We start from the raw sequence: 22,318 nt of genomic DNA on the forward strand, positions 1-22,318 counted from the left end.
CTCAGCGACGTGGGATTCCCCGACGGGCTGCTGCGTCTAATACACTCATACCTCACAGACAGGAGTTTCAACACTGACGTGCAGGGAAAACAATCAACACGACACGGTATACACGCGGGAGTATCCCAGGGAAGCATCCTAGGGCCCCTACTGTTTAACCTCTACATAAACGATCTCCCAACCACACACAACACAATGACGGCAATCTATGTGTATGACACAGCCATCCTTGCTCAAGATTGGAAACCATCAAACATTACGACACGCCTACAGACTGCACTCAGAGTGGCCGAGCCTTGGTTGGAGAAATGCCGTGTTAGAGTAAACGTCGACAAGTGCGAAGCCGTTCTGTTCACTAGAAGACCGAAGCAACTGCGCAAACACCGCTACTGCAGACCAATAACTCTACATGCACGTCCAATACGTTTACGCGAGAAAGTCAAATACCTCGGTGTCTGGCTGGACCGGAAATTACTCTGGGGGACCACATACAACACATGACCAACCGAGCTAGCGCGAGGCTCAAACAGCTCTATCCTATGCTCAACAGGCGTAGCACACTGAACAGAAGGGTGTCGAGGTCCATGTACATGACACTTATCCGACCCCTGATGACGTACGCAGCTCCTGTCTGGGGATACGCTGCGCCTACACGCCTGCGCCGTCTGCAGCTCATACAAAACAAAGTACTCAAAATCATAAGCAATGCTCCACGATACACACGCATCGCGGACCTTCACCGGGAATACCGACTTGAGACTCTCACGGAGGTAATCCACAAGACTGTACAGAAACTCCAGACATTCGCAGAACCCGTTACACTGAATCTGGGGAACTACGACCACAACCATAGATGGAAACATAAAAGACCAAAAGACATACTTGTAAGGACCTAACATCTATATCCAAGCACACGCAAACACAACGGTACAGGTGAGCCCCTGTTAATCAGACGCCATTACTGGATATCCAGCTGGAATACACTGCCGAATAAATGGCACCACACAGGGAAGCCGTACCGTACACTGCATGCAAACAAGCTCCACACATCCCCCACGCAGTGAGATGATCTATTGCCGATCTCCCACTACTGTATAACGATCTTGATTGTTCCAGGAATGTAGCAGCTGCAGCAACTGGGACACATCGCCATCGCTTGTCACGGTAATGATGCATGATAACTATACTAATAAATCAAACCTTGCATGAGCTAGTAAGCCACTACTGCTCTTACTACCCATCCCACTGTCGCAGAGGTTTTTTTTCCCACGGCACGAGCCATGGCACTTTTTTCCCTCTGCTCTTCAAATCGCTACCCTCACTCGCGTTTCGTCCACTATCTATCACCTGATGGACCGTGTTAATGCGTAGCCTTACCCAGACGCACGGACAACATCACAGCCCAGCATCCTGTGATCCACTTACTAGATAACTAACATGTTTACGGAGGTGACAGTAGAACTTTTGGTTTGGTCACCACGTTGGTGCGGGCGTAGAGGGGCCCCATCTCTATGTACAGCCGAGAACAGTGAGAGGAATTACGGATGGCGGCTAGTGGCGAGTAGTTGGTCCCTGGACAGTTATCTGCGAATAGCGGTGGGCTACGTGTGGCCAGTCCGAATAGGATGGCTGCCTGGAGAGGGGGGGGCGGGGGAGGGGGTCACGGCGGCCGGGCTGGCAGGCTGCGCGCCCACTCCGTCGGCTCCCCGTATAAAAGACGCCGCCGCCGTACGTCCGCCAACGTCTCGTCGTAGACGCCCAGCAGTACACGACGGGCACCATGAAGACCCTTGTGATACTGCTGCTGGCCTCCGTGGCCCTGCTGGGGCTGGCTCCCGGCCTCAATTGTAGTGCAGGTTAGTTGATTTCCATCACCCCGGCTCTAACCCCATGTTGTCGGAAGTACGTACCAGAGGTACATATATAACATATGGTGAACATCTACGTATAATATTTGCTGTTTATTCAAAACCCAATGTGGTTCCCTTCGTCAACTTTTTACTGACTTATTTTTTTGTTTGATATGTCCTCTTACTATTTCACATCCTATTTTTTATAAAAAAAAGTCTTCTCAACGCTTCTGCTACGCCTTTCAATCTCGACCATTTGTATTATATGTTATAACTTTTTACTTTACTTACTATCTTCTCTCTGCTTCTCCTTCCAGTTCCATAAAACTACCCCGACTTTCGTTTCAGTATGTCCTTTATACGACTCTTCTAGCAGTTCTTTCCAAGGACTATTTTTCTCCCCATTTCCTTCCAGCAGCAGTTAGTTTATTACTACTTCGAACTAGATCACCTTCAAACTGTTCTATCTTCTTTACTGATTTCAACAGAACATATGTCACTTACACCCAACTTTCTCCTCTGATTTATAGTTCTCTCTTTCTCTTTCTCTCTCTCTCTCTCTTTCACACACTCACACACATGCACAGTATTCCATATTTCGAGAGGTACTAGTATGAATCAAAACAACAAACAAATGTCCAGTCAGCACTGGCTGTAAAATGCTTACCTTAGTGGCTGTGAGCACTTGTTCCGCAGAAGAGATGTGTTTCACTATAACAAACCTGAAGAAGTACTCATAGCTCATAAAGTATATATTGTAGAGATCATTTTTATAGCACATTTATTTCTTGTTTTGATCCATGCTACTATCTCTCAGAATATGGAATACTTATTTTTGACACCCTATATATATATATATATATATATATATATATACCGTATATATATTTATAAGCGTTTGACGCTTATTTCGTGAGATATTTGTCCCAGTCACTATTAATGGATCACCATATATATATATATATATATATGATCCATTAATAGTGACTGGGACAAATATCTCACGAAATAAGCGTCAAACGAAAAAACTACAAAGAACGAAACTTGTCTAGCTTGAAGGGGAAAACCAGATGGAGCTATGGTTGGCCCGCTAGATGGCGCTGCCATAGGTCAAACGGATATCAACTGCGTTTTTTTTACACGAGAACCCCCATCTTTATGACATATTCGTGTAGTACGTAAAGAAATATGAATGTTTTAGTTGGATCACTGTTTTCGCTTTGTGATAGATGGCGCTGCAATAGTCACAAACGTATAAGTACGTGGTATCACGTAACATCCCGCCAGTGCGGACGGTATTTGCTTCGTGATACATTACCTGTGTTAAAATGGACCGTTTACCAATTGCGGAAAAGGTCGATAACGTGTTATGTATGGCTATTGTGATCAAAATTCCCAACGGGCGTGTGCTGTGTATGCTGCTCGGTATCCTGGACGACATCATCCACGTGTCCGGACCGTTCGCCGGACAGTTACATTATTTAAGGAAAGAGCAAGTGTTCAGCCACATGTGAAACGTCAACCACGACGAGCAACAAATGATGATGCCCAAGTAGGTGTTTTAGCTGCTGTCGCGGCTAATCCGCACATCAGTGGCAGACAAATTGCGCGAGAATCGGAAATCTCAAAAACGTCGGTGATGTGAATGCTACATCAACATCGATTGCACCCGTACCATATTTATATGCACCAGGAATTGCATGGCGACGACTTTGAACGTCGTGTACAGTTCTGCCACTGGCAACTAGAGAAATTACGGGACGATGACAGATTTTTTGCACGCGTTCGAGAGAAGTTCAAGTCAGCATTTGATACCAGTAAAGGTTCTGCAACGCAGAAAATTTTCATTATCAGCACCAATTTGCTTCTAATCGCTCACTGGCGTGTGCCAAACTGTGCCGCCTTGCTTCCCAGACAACAGCATTCTTCCATATCGTCAACTACTGCTCTTTTCCTAAACCAATACTCAGAATTTCACTCTTTTTGTTGATAACAATCGTCAAGAGTATTTCAAAATACTCGAAGCGTTTGGTGGATTGATAAGAAGAAAGGAACAAATGGAGATCATTGACAAGAAGAAATGTCTGGATGATAGGACATGTCTTAACACATCAGGAAATAATTTCCATACTGCGAGAGCGAGCTGTTGACAGTGAAACTGTAGGGCACGGCAGAGGCCAGAATGCATCCAACGAATAACTGAGGACGTAGGGTGCAAGTGCGACTGTTAGATGGAGAGACTGGCAGAAAAGAGTTTTTTGTAGTGGGCCGCATCATACCAATTAGAAAGCTGACGACTTGGGAATCATCAGTCTTCTGTGTGGACTGAACCAGCCGACCATGAATTTCTTTCCTATGGTAACCTCTTCACCTAGAGTGGCATTTGCACCTTACGTCCTCAATTATTTGTTGGATATATTCCAACCCCCGTGTTCCTCTGCAGTTTTTACCGTCTACAATTCCCTCTAATACCATGTAAGTTATTTACTGGTGTCTTTGACGCATGTCCTATCATCCTGTCCCTTCATCTTGTCAGCGATTTCCATAAGGTCTTCTCTTCGCTGATTCTGAGAAGACCTCTTCATTTTTTACCTTATCAGTCCATCTAATTTTCAACATTCTTCTGTAGTATCACATCTCAAATGCTTAGATTTTCTTCTGTTCCGGTTTTCCCAGAGTCCATGTTTCACTACCACACAACGCTGTTCTCCAAATGTACATTCTCAGAAATTTCCTCTTAAAATTAAGGCCTATGGTTGATTCTAGTAGACTTCTCTTGGCAATGAATGTCCATTTTCCCAGTGCTAGTCTGCTTTTGATGTCCTCCTTTACGGCTATCATGGGTTATTTTGCTGCCTAGGTAGCAGAATTCCTTAACTTAATCTGCTTTGTGAGCACTAGTTTCCCCAATTCTCATTTCTCGTGCTTCTCATTACTTTCCTCTTTCTTCGGCTTTCTCTCAGTTTATATTCTGTACTCATTACACTGCTTATTCCATTCAACAGATCTTTTAATTCTTCAGCTTCTCTGAGGATAGCAATGTCATTAGCGAACATTATCGCTGATATCCTTTCACCTCGAATTTTAATCCCCCTCTTGAACCTTTCTCTTATTTCCGTCATTGCTTCGTCGATGTATAGTTGAACAGTAGGGGCGAAAGAAGTCCTCCCTGCCTTACCCCGTTTTAGTCCGAGCATTTCTTTCTTTGTCTTCCAATCTGATCGTTTCCTCTTGGTTGTTGTACATATAGTACGAGTACATTGCTCAACTTTCTCTTTAGCTGACGCCTATTTGTCTCAGAATTTCAAATATCTTGCAATATTTTACATTTTCGGACTCTTTTCCAGGTCGACGTGTCTTGATTTTCTTCAGTCTTGCTTCCATTGTCAAGCGCATTGTCAGAACTGCCTCTCTGGTACCTTTATCTTTCCAGAAGCCACACTGATCGTCATGTAACAGATACTCTTTTATTCCCTTTCTTTTGTTTATTATTCTTATCTTTAAATTGGATGCACGAGCTGTTCACCTAACTGTGCGATATTTCTCGCATTGTCTACTCTTGCAGACATCGGAATTGAATGGGTGACATTTTTCCGAGAATCTGATTGAATGTCGTCAGGCTCATAGAATATACTCGCCAACTGGAGCGTTTGTCTGGCTCCCGTTTCTCTCAATAAATTTAGAAATTCCGATGGAAAGTTATCTATGCCTTCTGCCATATTTAATCTCAGGTCTTCCAGAGATCTTTTAAATTCTGATTCTAGTACGGGATCCCCTATATCTTACATACCGACGCCAGTTTCTGTTTCTATCACATCATAAGACAATCCCTCCTCTCGTGGAGACCCTCAATGTACTCTTTCCACCTATCTGCTCTCACCACTGCATTTAACAGTGGAATTTCCATTTCATTATTAACATTGCCACCCTTGCTATAAATTTCACCAAAAGTTGTTTTGACTTTTCTATAGGCTGAGTCAGTCCTTCTGACGGTCGTTTCTTTTTCGACTTCTTCACATTTTTCCTGTAGCCATTTCGCCTTGGGCTCCCTACACTTCCTATTTACTTCATTCCTGAACGATTTATGTTGCCCTATTCCTTTCATTTCGTGAGCGCTTTTGTACTTCCTTCTTTCGTCGATCAAGTATTTCACTTGCTACCCCAGTATTTATCCTTCCAACATTTGTGATTGCTCTTTTTAGAGGTGTCCACTACTTTTCAATTTAACTTCTTACTGCGGTATTCTTTATCGCAGTATCTACATCTTTAGCGCACTTCAAACCGTTCTCAATATTTCTAAGTACTTCAGTATCCCACTTTCTTCCACTCTGATTATTCCGTACGATTCTCTTTAATGTCAATCCCCTCATCATCATTAATAAATTGTGATCGGGGTCTATATCTGCTTCCGGGTATGCTTTACAATCCGGTAGCTGATTTCGGAATCTCTGTCTGACCATGATGTAATCCAGCTGGAAACTTCCCGTATCTCCAGGCCTTTATCCAAGTATACCTCCTCCTCTGATTTTGCAGCCGTGTATTTGCTATTACTAACTGTAATATATTGGAGAAATCCATTACTCTTTCTCATATCTCATTCCTACTACCAACCTCATGTTCTTCCGTAACTCTTTCTCCTATTTCCTACTCTACAATCGCATTCCAGTCTCTCATGAGTATTAGATTTCATCTGACTTTTGCATACTCAGTTACCCGTTCAGTATCCTCATTTACTTTTACTATCTCTTCATCTTCTGCTTGCGCTGTCGGCGTGTATACCTGAACTACTTTTGTCATCGTTGGTTTGCTGTCGAATCTAATGAGAACAATCCTATCACCGAACTGTTCACTCTCTGACCTACCTTTCCATTCATAACGAATCATACTCCAGTTATACCATTTGCTGATGGTGGTGATATTACCTTGTATGTGTCGAACAAGAAATCCTTATCTTCTTTGCATTTCACTTCACCGACCACCACTATATCAAGACTGAGCCTTGGCATTTCTACGGTCGCAGGTTCGAATCCTGCCTCGGGCATGGATGTTTGTGATGTCCTTAGGTTAGTTAGGTTTAACTAGTTCTAAGTTCTAGGGGACTAATGACCTCAGCAGTTGAGTCCCATAGTGCTCAGAGCCATTTGAACCATTGAACCTTGGCATTTCCCTTTTTAGATTTTTTAGCTTCCCTACCACTTTCCAAATTCTGACATGTCTTGCCCTGATTCATAGAACATTACCCCTTCCTAGGTTATTCCATATTTTTCTCATGGTTATCTAACCTTTAGCAATCTCCTCTCAGAGTTTCGAATGAGGAAGTAATCCGGAATCTTTTGTCAATGGGAAGATCATCACACCTTTTCAATTATAGGCCACATGTCATGTGGATACACTTTATGGATCTTTAATTCAGTGGTTTCATTGCCTTCTGCGTCCTCATGCAGTTGATTATTGCTAAGTCTTCCCCTTTAGGGGCAGTTTCCCATCGTAAGAACAAGAAAATGCCCTGATCCTCTCTCCGCTCCTCTGCTCTCTTTGACGAAGCTCTTGATAGAACAACGGTGACTTCTTATGCCGGGAAGTCTTCGGTGGCCATTGCTGATGATTTTTATTAGAAATTTAAGCAGTGGTTCGGTTCGAACCCGGGACCTAGAACACTTTAATTACCATTGTCAAAGACACTACCTCTAGACCGCGGGTTCACCTGACTAATGACTTCCTCCCTTTCGTCTCTGCGTTATTAATCGTTATGGACCAGTGAACTAGGCGTAGCGTCTTTGACTAGTAATGGAAACATCCTGGATCTCGAGTTCAAACCCAGCTACTGTTTAAAATTTGATTAACGATCATCAGAAATGACAGCCTAAGACTCCCGGTACATGCAGTCACACTGCGTTGTCAAGGAGTGCGAAGATCGGACAGAGCTTCATGACAACCTCTAGCTATTGGGACGGCAAACTGCTCCTAAAAGGCGGAACAATCAGCAGTGATTAACGGCGTGAGGATGCAGAAGGCAAAGTAAACCATTCCATTAAAGACATACACTTTGTATCCACAGGACGTGTCTGTTGTAACTGGGAAAGTGTCGTAGTGATATCTCCATTCATGAAGGACTCTAGATTAGCCCACTATTGCGATCTCCGGAAAGGCACTGCCAAGGGGGCGGATTGAATACTCGATGAAACTATAATATTCTATGAGCCGAAGTGTGGAACGCCATAAGTTCGAATGTTAAAGGAATGTTAGAAAAACACGAGTAGGATTCGTTATGAATAGGAATGAAGTACAGAGAATGAGGTACTGTGAACAGTTCAGTGACAGGGTTGTTCTCATCAGATTCGGCAACAAACCAACTTCGACAACAATAGTTCAGGTAGTATGTAAAAGAGAGATGAAAATCAAACATTCGTGGGGGATTGGAGTGAGGCTGTAGCGGAAGAGTAGAAGAAAGAGTTACGGGAGAACGTGGGCTTGGTACAGTTAGTGGATTTCCGTGAAAAGTTCAGTGATAGAGTTGTTCTCCTCATAATCGACAGCAAACTAACATCAACAAAATAGTTCAGGTATACATGTCGAATTTTCGTGAAGAAGGTTAAGAGATTGAGAAAGAGTGTGATCATACTGAACGGGTAATTCAGTAGTTAATAGGAGACGATACTCTGTCGATCATGGGGAATTGGAATACGGTAGTAGGTGAAGGAATATAAGCCAGTTATGGGAGAATTTGGGCTTATTAGTAGGAAGAGAGGAGGAAAAAGTAATTGACTTCTACAACAAATTTTAACTAGTACTGGCGGAAAACTCTGTTAAAAAATCACAGAAGGATGAGGTATACTTGGAAAAGGCCCAGAGACACAGGAACATCTCAGCTGCATTATATCATGGTCAGACTGAGACTTGGGAATTGGACTGTAAGGTGCATTATTGTAAATTAAAAACTCTGATATGACATGCGTGCAAATTACCAATGTGATATCATGGATGCAAAAAATGTAGTAAATTCAAAGAGGATATTGCTTAATCAAACAGCACAAGTTTATAAGTTCTAGGGATTGATATGCAGATCAAACAGATTAATTAAAGAGTTAAAACATTGAGTGTTTAAAGTTGTTACAATGCTTTTTATAGAAATACAAATCTCAGGGCCAATTTGACTTGGCATTATGACGTGGCATGGTTCAGTGGTTCAAATGGCTCTGAGCACTATTGGACTTAACATGTGAGGTCATCAGTCCCCTAGAACTTAGAACTACTTAAACCTAACTAACCTAAGGACATCACACACATCCATGCCCAAGGCAGGATTCGACCCTGCGACCGTAGCGGTCGCGCGGTTCCAGACTGAAGCGCCTAGAACCGCTCGGCCACATCGGGCGGCACGTGGCATGGATTCGACTAGCATATTTAGAGATTACGAGGGGTGAAAATGGATCATTTCACCATTCTGCGTAGTCAGTTGTTCTGTGGTGGTGTGGGTGTCAGACACTGGATGAGTACGGCGAATCTTATAGCAGCTGCGTGGCGGCGACTTGGCAGTCAGAATGTGTCTTCCATGGCTTTGCGGCGAGGCTGTGACGGTTTCCGCGTTGACGGGCCGCGGCGGTTGAGTTTCAAAAGCAGCATTATCGCAGTGTTGGAAAACCAATGTAACGGTAGGAAACTGTAATGTGCAGTCGAGTGATTAATTTCTATGCACTGGACAGCAAGTGTTCGTTCATTCAAGATAGAATGGGAAAAGAGTTAGTCACAAATTAATGGCGAACATTCAGACGGGAGCAGGAACCAAATTGTCCGCCCCCGGTAGCTGAGTGGTCAGCGTGACAGAATGTCAATCCTAAGGGCCCGGGTTCGATTCCCGGCTGGGTCGGAGATTTTCTCCGCTCAGGAACTGGGTGTTGCGTTGCCCGAATCATCATCATTTCATCCCCATCGACGCGCAGGTCGCCGAAGTGGCGTCAAATCGGAAGACCTGCACCAGACGAACGGTCTACCCGACGGGAGGCCCTAGTCCCACGACATTATTATTTCATCTCGGGAGCCAAATTCTAGGTCCGCAGACTAAGTAGACAATGGGCTGTCGAGTCTCCATGTAGTCTTGTTTTCACACTGTCTGGCCAGATGTCTCTTCGCCTCTTATGGTTCTCCTCAGCTCACAGAATGTCAGAATTTTTTGTCCTCTCAGTCACTGGCGGGCCGAATATGCAACGCCACCTACTGACTGGTCGCCGTTTCGTGATCATGCCTCCCACTGCAGGGTGGAAATTTCCGATGTTACGTGAACTAATACGTTGATTCGGGCACTGTCGTTTTTCTCACGTTTTCTCTGTCGAGACCACTCCCAACATCGGTCGTAATCAATCCGGCACATTGTTCTGACATTTGGCCGTATTCCCTAGCTGTCGTGTATACAGCCGCACCACAGCCTTACTTGCATATAGCAGCTGTCTCTAGGTGATTCCAGGACAGTCTTATGTCCAAGAATCTGCTGGTGTTCGTAACTTATATGTATCCTTCTCAAAGTCCACCAAACAGTTTTAGGCAGGTCATTTCATTTGCAGCGTTCGAAAGGTTCAGACGCCTCCCTGTGCGTATTCTTGGCGCTGTAATGTCTATATTCTGTCTCAGTGCTTGATGGGCTCAATGAATTACCGTCACGTTTCTCACTGTCCGCCAAAATCTTTAAGGCAAGCCAATTTTTCTGTAGCCATCCAGAAGTCTCACACGTAATCCCTGCGTTAAGGACGTTTTTACATCTACGCATCGTCCCAATGCCTGTAGAGGCAGCGGTATTTTTCTCATTGACTGTCAGGCTCTACGCAAGGTGTTTATTTTTAGAAAGCCAAGGAATTCAAATGGTTCAAATGCCTCTGAGCACTATGGGACTTAACAGCTGAGGTCATCAATCCCCTAGAACTTAGAACCACTTAAACCTAACTAACCTAAGGACACCACACACATCCACGCCCGAGGCAGGATTCGAACCTGCGACCGTAACGGTCGCGCGGTTCCAGACTGAAGCGCCTAGAATCTCTCGGCTACTCCAGCCGGCCAAGGAATTCAGAAACTCCTTCCTGCATACGCGGCTGCCAACGGCCTTTCCGCAGTTGTAGCATCGGTTCCCTTCAGGTCACCGAAGTTGAACGCTGTTGGACTTGGTTGGCAAGCAGGATGCACTCAGCCCTTGTGAGGCCAATTTAGGAGCTACTCGATTGAGAAGTAGCATCGCTGATCACGAAAACTGACAGCAGCCGCGTACGGACAACATGCCGCTCCATATCTGCATCCAGTGACGCCTGACGGCGGAGGATGACATGGTGGTTGGTCGGTACCGTCGGCCCTTAAGAGGCCTTTTTGGACGGAGTTGTGTCCATACTTCCAACTTGTCCCTGCCAACAGTCCCAAGACGTTCCCATCTTCCTGGCTGGTGGTGAAAGTGCCTGGCTACGAAGGTATTTCACAGCTCCTAGGTTCTTAACTGCTGATACGGATGGTTGGGACTCATGACATAGTGACCCATCTACAAGGTTGTGCGAAAAGTAATGAGACTGAGAAAGCTGCTAGAAATCTGGCAACGCTGTGTTCTTCTACTTGCGCAAACTAGTGTGTTCATCCCTTTCAGATGCTCAGTCCGAGTTTCATCTCCTTACAGCTATCACGTAATTTTGGAGAGCGCCGTCAGTGAAGCTGTGTTTTTGTTTTATGCTACGACAATGTAATAGCGTAATTTAGAGCAACGTTATGACATCAAGTTTTGTATTAAACTCGGGGAATTCGTGAATATGGCCTTTCAAAAGTAGAAACTGGCGTGTGGGAAACATTCTTTATCAAGGGTACAACTTTTTTTCTCGCACAAATCGTGTTTGGAAAGTCGGGAACACGCTGATGGTGAATCTCACTCAGAATTTGTTTCTCCATGACAACAAATTCTTTTACAAAGATGTCCTTGAAAGGCTCAGGAAAGGGGTGAATCGAGTAAGACCGGTTGTTGCAGGCAAACGCCCCATGCCACCCTGCTACTTCCGTTATGGAAACTTTCAACTCAAACGGCATTTTTTCTTTTCCCGACACCGAGAAATATCTTAAAAGAACGTCAATTTGGGACTCTGGAGAACAGTTAAAAGAATGTGACAGATATGTTAAAGGCCCTACCAACTGAAGCCTTCAGCACTTCTAACACGGATGGGAACTACTACTCCGCCGGTGTAAACCTGCCGAAGGGAACCACTTTGAAGGGGATAACATCGTTGTTTGAAAAAAATTAAAAATTTGGTAGATAAAAAACAAGTCTCAATACTTTTCTCACTCACTCGTTTCACCTGACGTGTCGTACACACACCTTTAGAAGATGAAAAATCTTCACTCCATCATGATAATACACAGAAATTGCACTTCACACACAAGTTCAGTGGTTTTGTAGAGATGTTTTTTGTTGTATCCTAGCGTGTCAAGCCTGGTTGGCTGTTGATAATGTTGTGTCGATTCCCTAAGGTCTCGACACAATGAGTGGCTAGGTGCACGCGAAACTAACGCAGACGGGCGTAAATTCTGAAACAGGAGACTGGATGAAAACTATAAAGAAAAGAAGAGAGATTTTAACATACTTAACTTTAATGTAGTCTTGTTCTTGTTGAAATACATCTCTTGCATAGTAGTAAGCAATTAGCAATGATACACATGGCGCCTTGCTAGGTAGTAGCGATGGACTAGCTGAAGGCTATTTAATCTGTCTCTCGGCAAATGAGAGGAAGACTTGGTAGGTCTAGTCGCAAGCTATGTCGTCCGTACAACTGGGCGAGGTCAAGTCCGTGTATTGTGACCTGCCATGTGGTGGCGCTAGGATTGCGAGTACACAGTGGCGACACGCGGGTCCGACATGTACTACAGGACCGCGGCCGATTTAAGTTACCACCTAGCAAGTGTGGTGTCTAGCGGTGACACCACATTCCTCCCCCGCAAATCGGCGAACGGTCGTGAGATAAGGCTTCCGCCCGCCGTGGGGAGGACCCCATGTTGACGTATGCGATGAGGTGGGGAGCCTAACAACAGGCGAGGCTGTGCCACCCGCACCCGGCCATTCGGTCCGAGGGGAGCTAGGAAACGCCTGCAAACCTAGTCCAGGGTGCACGTCAACATGAGGTGTTTGCGCACGGAATGATATAAGAGGAGCCGCGGGGTCGACCTCCATGTGGTCGGAGCACCCGACGGGCGAAGACGACATCTGGTCCGGAGCGGGCAAGAGGTCCATGGCGGAGGACGGCTGGTCACGGGAAGCAAGCGGCGGCGCGTGACCCAGGGAGGCGCGAGGCGGCTGCAGCGAAGCGTCCGCTGCTGGCGGCGCCGGCGGCGGCTGCGGCGGCGCGACGCCATGAGGCAAAATGGAAGGCATCGTCGGTAACACCTGGGGATGAGGCGAGCCAGTAGATGGGTCCCCAGGGCGCTGACCTGACGGCGCCGTCGCTGAAAGCAGACGGGGAGCGGCAGAACCCAGGCGACGACAGAGGCGCAGCTGATTGAGATGCCGACGCACCTCACCAGAGGCCCCCAAAACCAAATACATCGCGCGGCCGAGGCAGCGAAGAATGCGCCCTGCGAGCCAACGCTGGGAACCACGATAGTTGCGATAATAGACAACGTCGCCAGGAGCAAAAGCAGGAGACTGCCGCTGCACAGGAACCTGATGTGGCGGATGCAGCAAAGACATCAGAGTTCGATGAGGACGACCATGGAGCAACTCAGCCGGCGAGCGACCATCGCGGGGCTGAGAGCGATACGAGGACAAAAAGAGCAACAAAGCGTCCTCCCGAGAATGCGACTCTTTCAACTTCAACATCTGTGACTTGAAAGTCCGGACCAATCGTTCAGCTGCACCGTTTGACTGAGGCGAAAACGGCGCGGATGTCAGATGTTGAATACCATTGGCCTTGCAGAACGACTGAAATTCTGCGGACATGAATTGTGGGCCATTGTCGGAAACAATAGTCTGCGGAAGACCGTCAATGCAAAAGATAGCAGACAAGGCTTGGATGGTGGCAGAAGACGTCGTGGAAGACATCCGGACAACAAAAGGAAAATTACTGAAAGCATCGACCACAACCAACCATCGAGCATTCCAGAACGGCCCAGCAAAATCGATGTGCAATCGTTGCCAAGGGGAAGTGGCTTTCGGCCATGCAAAGAATTTCCGCGGCGGTGCGGATTGTTGTTCGGCACACGCCACGCAAGAGGAGCACATATTCGTAATCGCAGCATCGATTCCGAACCAAGTACAGTGCTGACGAGCAAGCTGTTTCGTTCGCACTATACCCCAATGTCCTTGGTGAAGAAGCTTTAATACAGAGGACTGTAACGAACGTGGGACCACGACTCGGGATTGATCATTATCGGAACGCAACAACAAAACACCACGTCGGACAAAAAGTCTCTCCTTGTGAGCAAAAAAACGGCGAACCAAAGGATCCTCGATCCGTGACTTGGACAAGGGCCATTGCGTAGCAACAAAACGCAAAACGGGAGCAAGGACAGGGTCAGCAGCTGTGGCTGTAGCTACACGACGAAAATCAATCGGAAACGATGCGACCACGTCATCGGCTTCCGAATCAATGAACAAGCAAGCAAGTTCGGAAGAATCGAATGCTTTATCCTCAGCAACAGGCAAACGGGACAACGCATCAGCGTTTCCGTGCTTAGCAGTGGACCGATACAAGATATCGTAGCGGTACTGCGAGAGAAAAAGAGACCAGCGAATGAATTTCTGCGCTGTACGTGGAGGTACAGGTTTGTTCGGATGAAAAAGCGATGTCAAAGGCTTGTGGTCCGTGATGATGGTAAAGTGACGACCATACAAGAAGTCATGGAACTTTGAAACACCAAACACAAGAGCCAAAGCTTCCTTCTCTATTTGTGAATAATTGCGTTGCGCAGATGAGAGCAATTTGGACGCAAAGGCAATAGGGCGATCATGCGAGCCATCTTTGTGTGCAAGCACAGCACCGATCCCGAAATCCGATGCATCTACCATCAACAAAAGGGGTTTTCGGGGATCGAATGGCGTAAGGCAAGTATTTGAAAGTAACGCCGATTTCAACTGACGAAAGGCGCGTTCGCATTCCGTCGTCCAGACGAACGGAACACCTTTACGGCGTAAGCGATGAAGCGGAGCTGAAATGGAAGAAGCATTGCGCACAAACCTATGATAATAATGTACCTTACCCAGCACACTCTGTAGCTGTTTTAAGTTCTGCGGTGACGGCAAGTCCTGAATGGCACGAAGGTGCTCTGGACTCGGATGTATACCTTGGGCGTTAAGGACATGGCCCAGGTACGGTAAGTCACGAGCAAAAAACACACATTTGTCCTTCCTCAAGCGAAGACCATTCTGACGCAAGACCTGAAATAACGTCCGGAGATTCTGCAAATGTTCGGCTTCTGTCTTTCCTGAGATCACAATATCGTCCAGATAGTTCGCAGCCGTAGGGACCGACGCACAAATAGTTTGTAAATATTGCTGAAATAAAGCAGGGGCGGATGCACACCCGAATGGCAGTCTTTTGAAGCGATACAAGCCAAGATGCGTGTTTACCACTAAGACGCGCTGGGAGTCTTCGTCCACAGGTATCTGCAAGTACGCATCTGCTAGGTCCAATTTTGAAAAATATTTTCCCGGGCACAGTTTGTCAAAAAGATCTTCCGGGCGGGGCAAAGGAAAAGTAGCAGTCACAAGTTGTGGATTCACAGTTGCCTTGAAGTCCACACAAAGTCTCAATTTTCCGGAAGGTTTTGGCAAAATGACTAAGGGTGAGGCCCAGAGAGAAGCCTGCACACGTTCAATGACACCTTGAGATTCTAATTCGGCTAATGTTCTTGCGACCTCATCACGCAATGCGTGGGGAACATTGCGCGCTCTGAAAAATTTTGGTTGCGCGTTATCTTTCAGTTCCAAATGCGCTTCATAGTTCTTAGCGCAACCAAGGCCCGGAGCAAAAATGTCTGCAAATTCTTCACAAAGACTAGAAACACTGGCGGAAGGCACAGTCTGATTCACTGATAGGACCTGATTCACTATAGACAAATTAAACAATTGAAACAAATCTAAACCAAACAAGTTCACTGCACTAGAGGAACGAAGAACATAAAATGACACAAGTTTTGTCTGTCCCTTGTATGTGGCAAGAAGGCTGCACTGTCCTAACACAGGTATATGCTGTCCTGAGTAACTAGTTAACGTAACAATTGCGGCACGCAATGGCGGGGCGCCCAGTTGTTTGTACGTGTCGTGATTGAGCAATGAAACTGCAGCTCCGGTATCGAGCTGGAATGGGATCACTTTGCCTTCAAAGTCTAAGTCCACAAAAAGTTTATTGTCTTGTTGACGACAAGAGCGACTGTCACGTGCAATTTGAACGGATACAGGTCCAGAAGCACTTGCAACTTTACGGGATTTCCGGCGACGTCGACGCACACTTTGGGTGGGACGAACACAGTCACTGTTAGCTAAAGTGTCACTGGACGGGTGGGCATGAACTACATGAATGTCCATGGGCGACGGTCCACGAGCCTGATTGTCCTGGGTTCGATTCCGGCGCGAAGCAAAGGGCCTGGAATTATTGCGAGTGTCTGATCTGAACTTTTTCTGGCAAACACTTTGTACATGTCCTTTCTTTTGACAGTAAAAGCAAATAGCTTGGCGTGACGGGCAATGTTCACGCGAATGTCTAGTGGCACACCGCGGGCAAGATTTCACTGCATTTGCTTGCTTACGCGGCGCACGTGGTTGCAAGCTAGGCGGCCGCAGCGAAGTCGGGCGCGAGGGCCGCTTAGCGTCCCGTGCAGCGGGCCCGGCGGGCCGATTAATGTGACACACTGCTGGCGAAGTTTCAAATGATTCCTGAGCAAAGTCAAGCGTGTCTTGCCTGTCCAATATGTCTATCACTTGTTGCAGGGAGGGATTAACTAGTTTCAAAATCTGTTCCCTTATGCGAACATCAGAAACGTTCTGTGCAATTGCATCACGCACCATAGTATCTGAATATGGGAGGCCACATTCACAGGCAAACGCGCAGTCTCTAGTAAGTCCTTGCAAAGTTGCTACCCACTCCCTATTAGTCTGACCGGCCGTACGTTTTGTACGAAAAAACGTATACCGTTTTGCAACTACATTTACTGTTTCTTTGAAATAGGCATCTAAAGCCGACAAAATTTCTTCGTAGGACAGAGTTGCGACGTCGCGTCGGGGAAACAATTTCACTATCACCCGGTAGGTAGACACACCGACACAAGAAAGCAAAAACGGCTGCCGCTCTTTACCTTGAATTCCATAAGCAGTGAGGTGGAAGTTGAACTGATCGGCCCACTCCGTCCAGCTTTCGGTTGTGGCCTCAAAGGGCCTAAATGGCGGTGCGACAGCGTTGTGTGGCTGCGGTAGCGATGAAGCGGCGGGTGCCGCATCGGTTCGCAGCGCACGTTGACCCTGGACGAGCTGTCCAAGGGCTTCCAATAACGCCTGCGTCTGCTGATTCTGCAAGCGAAAAAATTCGGACAGTACATCTGGAGAATGCGGCGAAGCCATGACACAAGCAAATTAGAGCAAATAGAACACAAAGACTGCAACGTGGGCGCGGCACCACACCTCGTCGCCAAAATATTGTTGTGTCGATTCCCTAAGGTCTCGACACAATGAGTGGCTAGGTGCACGCGAAACTAACGCAGACGGGCGTAAATTCTGAAACAGGAGACTGGATGAAAACTATAAAGAAAAGAAGAGAGATTTTAACATACTTAACTTTAATGTAGTCTGGTTCTTGTTGAAATACATCTCTTGCATAGTAGTAAGCAATTAGCAATGATACACATGGCGCCTTGCTAGGTAGTAGCGATGGACTAGCTGAAGGCTATTTAATCTGTCTCTCGGCAAATGAGAGGAAGACTTGGTAGGTCTAGTCGCAAGCTATGTCGTCCGTACAACTGGGCGAGGTCAAGTCCGTGTATTGTGACCTGCCATGTGGTGGCGCTAGGATTGCGAGTACACAGTGGCGACACGCGGGTCCGACATGTACTACAGGACCGCGGCCGATTTAAGTTACCACCTAGCAAGTGTGGTGTCTAGCGGTGACACCACAGATAAATCTATACAAGATGCGCATCGATAGGCATACGAAGTCCAACAACAAGTACACAATACATGAAGAACATACAACACACTGAACATGCCGACAATATCACAAATGTAATTAAGACATACACACAAGAAGCATGGAATTAAGATCTGTGAAAATAAAAATAAACCATGTACAGCAATAATTTTCCTTATGGAGATGTATGTGAGAAACGAAAATACTATACACATACAAGACACATAGAACAAGGGCGTCTGAAACACACATAAACATTACCCAGTAATGATATTCATAAATAAGTTGTGAATCACAAGCTAGCCGGCCGTAGTGGCCGTGCGTTTCTAGGCGCTTCAGTTTGGGACCGCGTGACCGCTACGGTCGCAGGTTCGAATCCTGCCTCGGGCATGGATGTGTGCGATGTCCTTAGGTTGGTTAGGTTTAAGTAGTTCTAAGTTCTAGGGGACTGGTGACCTCATATGTTAAGTCCCACAGTGCTCAGAGCCATTTTTTTAAATCACAAGCAACAATACGTGGAACACACAAGACACATATAATTAAGAAATGAACCGTACACAGTTACAATGTTCATTAACGAGTTCTATAAAAAAAAGTTACAAACTGAGTGTCAGTTCCATATGTTTGGTCACGTAGAACAATAAATATTGGTGAGACACATTCTTAGACTAACATTGATCAGGCCGGATAGGATGGGATTTGTAATACCTTAACGTTGTTAACAACAGTGCACCCTGTTCCTCCTCCGCGAGTTTGGTTCTCACCGTAAAAATACTTACAAAATGAGACTGGTGTCTTCCGGTCCATCACATATGTAAGAATAAGGTACAAATCACCGTTCTCTAGAGGCATCCTCCCTATTCACTACATTTACTAGTGTCAGTTGTGGGAACCGCTTGAAAAGACTCAAATGACAACAATAAAACAAAAGAAAAACTCATGCGTGTATATAAATTCGTACACTAAAAAAAAAAATGGAAGAAAGACGCACCATGAAGGAACTATCAGAATGGTACGGGATTCGGTAGATATGGTGTATACACACAGACAAAGAAGGGTTTATCAAAATTTTAGTATTTACTTACTTATCTCGATTTGGGTTGATTTATAAATAATTTATAGTTAATGTATCATAATTATTATTAAATTATTTATAGAAATGAGATGTTAATCGTTTCCCAAGATATCTAGTTTCTTAAGAAAAAATTTAATTTTTTGAAGTTAATTGTTTTTATTTAATTTTTTAGGTATAAATATTAACTTATTTATTCTCTAAGGGATAAGCTTTGGATGTCAGAAAAATTGGATAATTTATTCAAGAGAAACAGCTTCACAAATTGATCGAGTCAACAACCCGTTGATCCACTTCTGGCTCTTATTCAAGCAGTTATCCGGATTTGCAGTGATTGATAGAGCTGTTGGATGTCCTCCTGAGGGATATCATGCCAAATTATGTCCAAATGGCGCGTCAGGTCGTCAAAATTCCGAACTGTTTGGAAGGCCCTGTCCATAATGCTCCAAACTTTCTCAATTGGCGAATATCTGGCGACCCTGCTGGCCAAGGTAGGATTTGGCAATCACGAAGACTAGAAGTGGAAACTCTCACGTGTGCGGACGGGCGTTATCTTGCTGAAATGTAAGCCCAGGTTTGACTTGCTATGAAGGACAATAGAAAGGGGCGTAGAATATCTTCGACATAACGTTGTGCTTAAGGGTGTCACGGTGACATCCAAGGGGTCCTGCCATGAAAAGAAATGGCACCCCAGACCATCACCCCTGGATGTCAGGGGACAATCACGTTGGTATCCCATGGTTGTCCAGGGCGTCTCCAGATACGTCTTCACTGGTTATCAGGGCTCAGTTCGAAGCGGGACTCATCACTGAAGATAATTCTACTACAGTCAATGTGATTCCAGGTCGAATGCAATTGGCGCCATCTCCGTGATCCAGCACTTCGCTCCCGTCGTGCTCAGCAAGGCAGCTGTCCAGTTCTCGTCTATTCCTTTCTCCTCTCCTACGCCCGTTATTGTGCCAGTTTTGCTAGTCAATACTCCCCACAAACGCTTGTGGAGCCCTATTTTCCTTCTTCATTGCTCCAGCGTGTACCGTTCTCTGTTTGTCTTGTCCCTCATTGTTGCCCAACGGCCTTAAGATACCGAGGAACTGTTCTCTCGACAGGGCCCCGACGGGTGCACGCTGCACATGAGCAGGAAAGTGTGAGCGCAAGGCGCTACAGCATCCTCCATCTATCATTTTGTCGTCCAGTTATCCTGCCAGAACGACAAAACGAAAAATGTACGTCGCCAGTAGTTGGCGTGACCGTGACCCATACTGTCCCCGATATACTTTCATCTCCGCACTCGCCAGGTTGCAATATGTCGCCAGAAACTCGGTGCAGAAATACTTGTAAGTACTGCTCTCGCTAATCTTTACATGGAACCAGGCTGCTTCTTCCTTCCGAAGCGTCGGCAGTGCAACAAGAAAAGCACTAAATTCTGGCACTTCTTTCGCACGCAGATAGGAGTTAAAATTCATTAGTTAAGCCTTCGGGTGAACACTGCGCGCTCGAACCAACTTTGGCAGTATCCGGACACCCGGCTGAAAATGACTTACAAGTCCGTAGCGCCCTCCATCGGTAATGCTGGAATACAATATGGCGTTGGCCCACCCTTAGCCTTTATGATAGCTTCCAGTCTCACAGTCATACATTCAATCAGGTGCTGGAAGGTTTCTAGGAGAATGGCAGCTCATTCTTCACGGAGAGCTGCGCTGAGGAGAGGTATCGATGTCGGCCGGTGAGGCCTGGCACGAAATCGGCGTTCCAAAACATCCCAAAGGTGTTCTATAGGTTTCAGGTCAGGACCCTGTGCAGGCAGTCCTTTACAGGGATGTTATTGTCGTGCAACCACTTCGCCACTGGCCGGGAATTATGAAGAAGTGCTCGATCGTGTTGAAAGATGCAATCGCCACCCCCGAATTGCTCTTCAACAGTGGTAAGGAAGAAAGTGTTTAAAACATCCATGTAGGTCTGTGCTGTGATAGTGCCAAACAAAACAACACGGGGTGCAAGCCTCCATGAAAAACACTGCCACACCATAACACCACCGCCTCCGAATTTTACCGTTGGCTCTTTTACACTGGCAGTTGACGTCTACCGGGTTTTCGCCATACCCACACCCTGCCATCGGATGGCCACATCGTGTACCGTGTTTCGTCACTCAAATCAGCCTTTTTTCACTGTTCAATCGTCCAGTGTTTACACTCCGTACACCAAGCGAGGCGTAGTTTGACATTTACCGGCGTGATGTGTGGCTTTTGAGCAGCAGCTCGACCATGAAATCCAAGTTTTCTTACCTCCCGCGTAACTGTCATAGAACTTGCAGTGGATCCTGATGCAGTATGGAATTCCTGTGTGATGGTCTAGATAGATGTCTGCCTATAACACATAACGACCCTCTTCAAATGTCGGCGGTCCCTGTCAGTCAACAGACGAGGTCGGCCAGTACGCGTTTGTGCTGTATGTGTCTCTTCACGTTTCCACTTCACTATCACATCGGAAACAGTGGACGTAGGGTTGTTTAGGAGTGTGGAAATCTCGCGTACAGTACTTTTGATCGCATAGTGTATGTCTACACCGTACTTGCGAGTACAGCCTGCAAATCCGTTATCGTAACCCGTGTTGCAAGGATACCGGCTGTGGCATCTAGATACTTCTCACTCGAGAACAGACATTTTTGTTTGTACGACATTGCAGTGCCTGTGTTATTCCGAATTACGATACGATGTTCCTCTGGACATATATGCATGTTCAAAGGAACAGGCACTGCGGGGACAACAGACGTTATGAAACGTACGAAATGTAATCACAATTGCGAATATGGACAATCATCAACTGTATAATGGATTGACGACAGTGAAAATTTGTGCCAGACTGGGACTCGATTTTCCGCTTATCCGCCGACACCGGGCAAGCAACTTTCAAGAGAAAGTCTCGCCATTACGGGAGTGGATGTACGAGTATAGGTTGTATACACATGGTTGACGACATATGGGGGTTTCGATGTGGCCGTGAGTCGTGCTCGGATAGCCAAACGCACATATCAGAAAAAGTTTTGCATCACCCCGGTTCCCTAAACTCCTGATGATAGACGTTGACTGTGGATATTGTATCACAGACACAGTGCCTTTGGCTGTTCAGAGATGTCAATAAACCCGCCGAAAGACGTAAACAACCACGCATGAGCAGTGCCTATTAGACGGAGGGGGTCTGACAGCCGATCACTTCCAGTCATTCCAGCAGGAAGGAGGTACATGGCTCGTGTTGTGTGTACTTTAACCATG

At 46.0% G+C, this 22,318-nt stretch overlaps 1 protein-coding gene across 1 annotated transcript in view; it reads left to right on the forward strand.

Annotated features, from left to right (window-relative positions):
* Positions 1–1,780: 1,780 nt before the first annotated feature.
* Positions 1,781–22,318, forward strand: part of LOC126235433 (hexamerin-like) — a 52,381-nt gene continuing 31,843 nt past the window's right edge. Inside the window, exon 1 of the mRNA XM_049944157.1 lies at positions 1,781–1,856. Within this exon, the coding sequence (XP_049800114.1) occupies positions 1,781–1,856 (76 nt within the window). The remainder of the gene's footprint in view (positions 1,857–22,318) is intronic.

Source organism: Schistocerca nitens, chromosome 2 (genome assembly GCF_023898315.1).
Source record: "Schistocerca nitens isolate TAMUIC-IGC-003100 chromosome 2, iqSchNite1.1, whole genome shotgun sequence".
NCBI lineage: Eukaryota > Metazoa > Arthropoda > Insecta > Orthoptera > Acrididae > Schistocerca > Schistocerca nitens.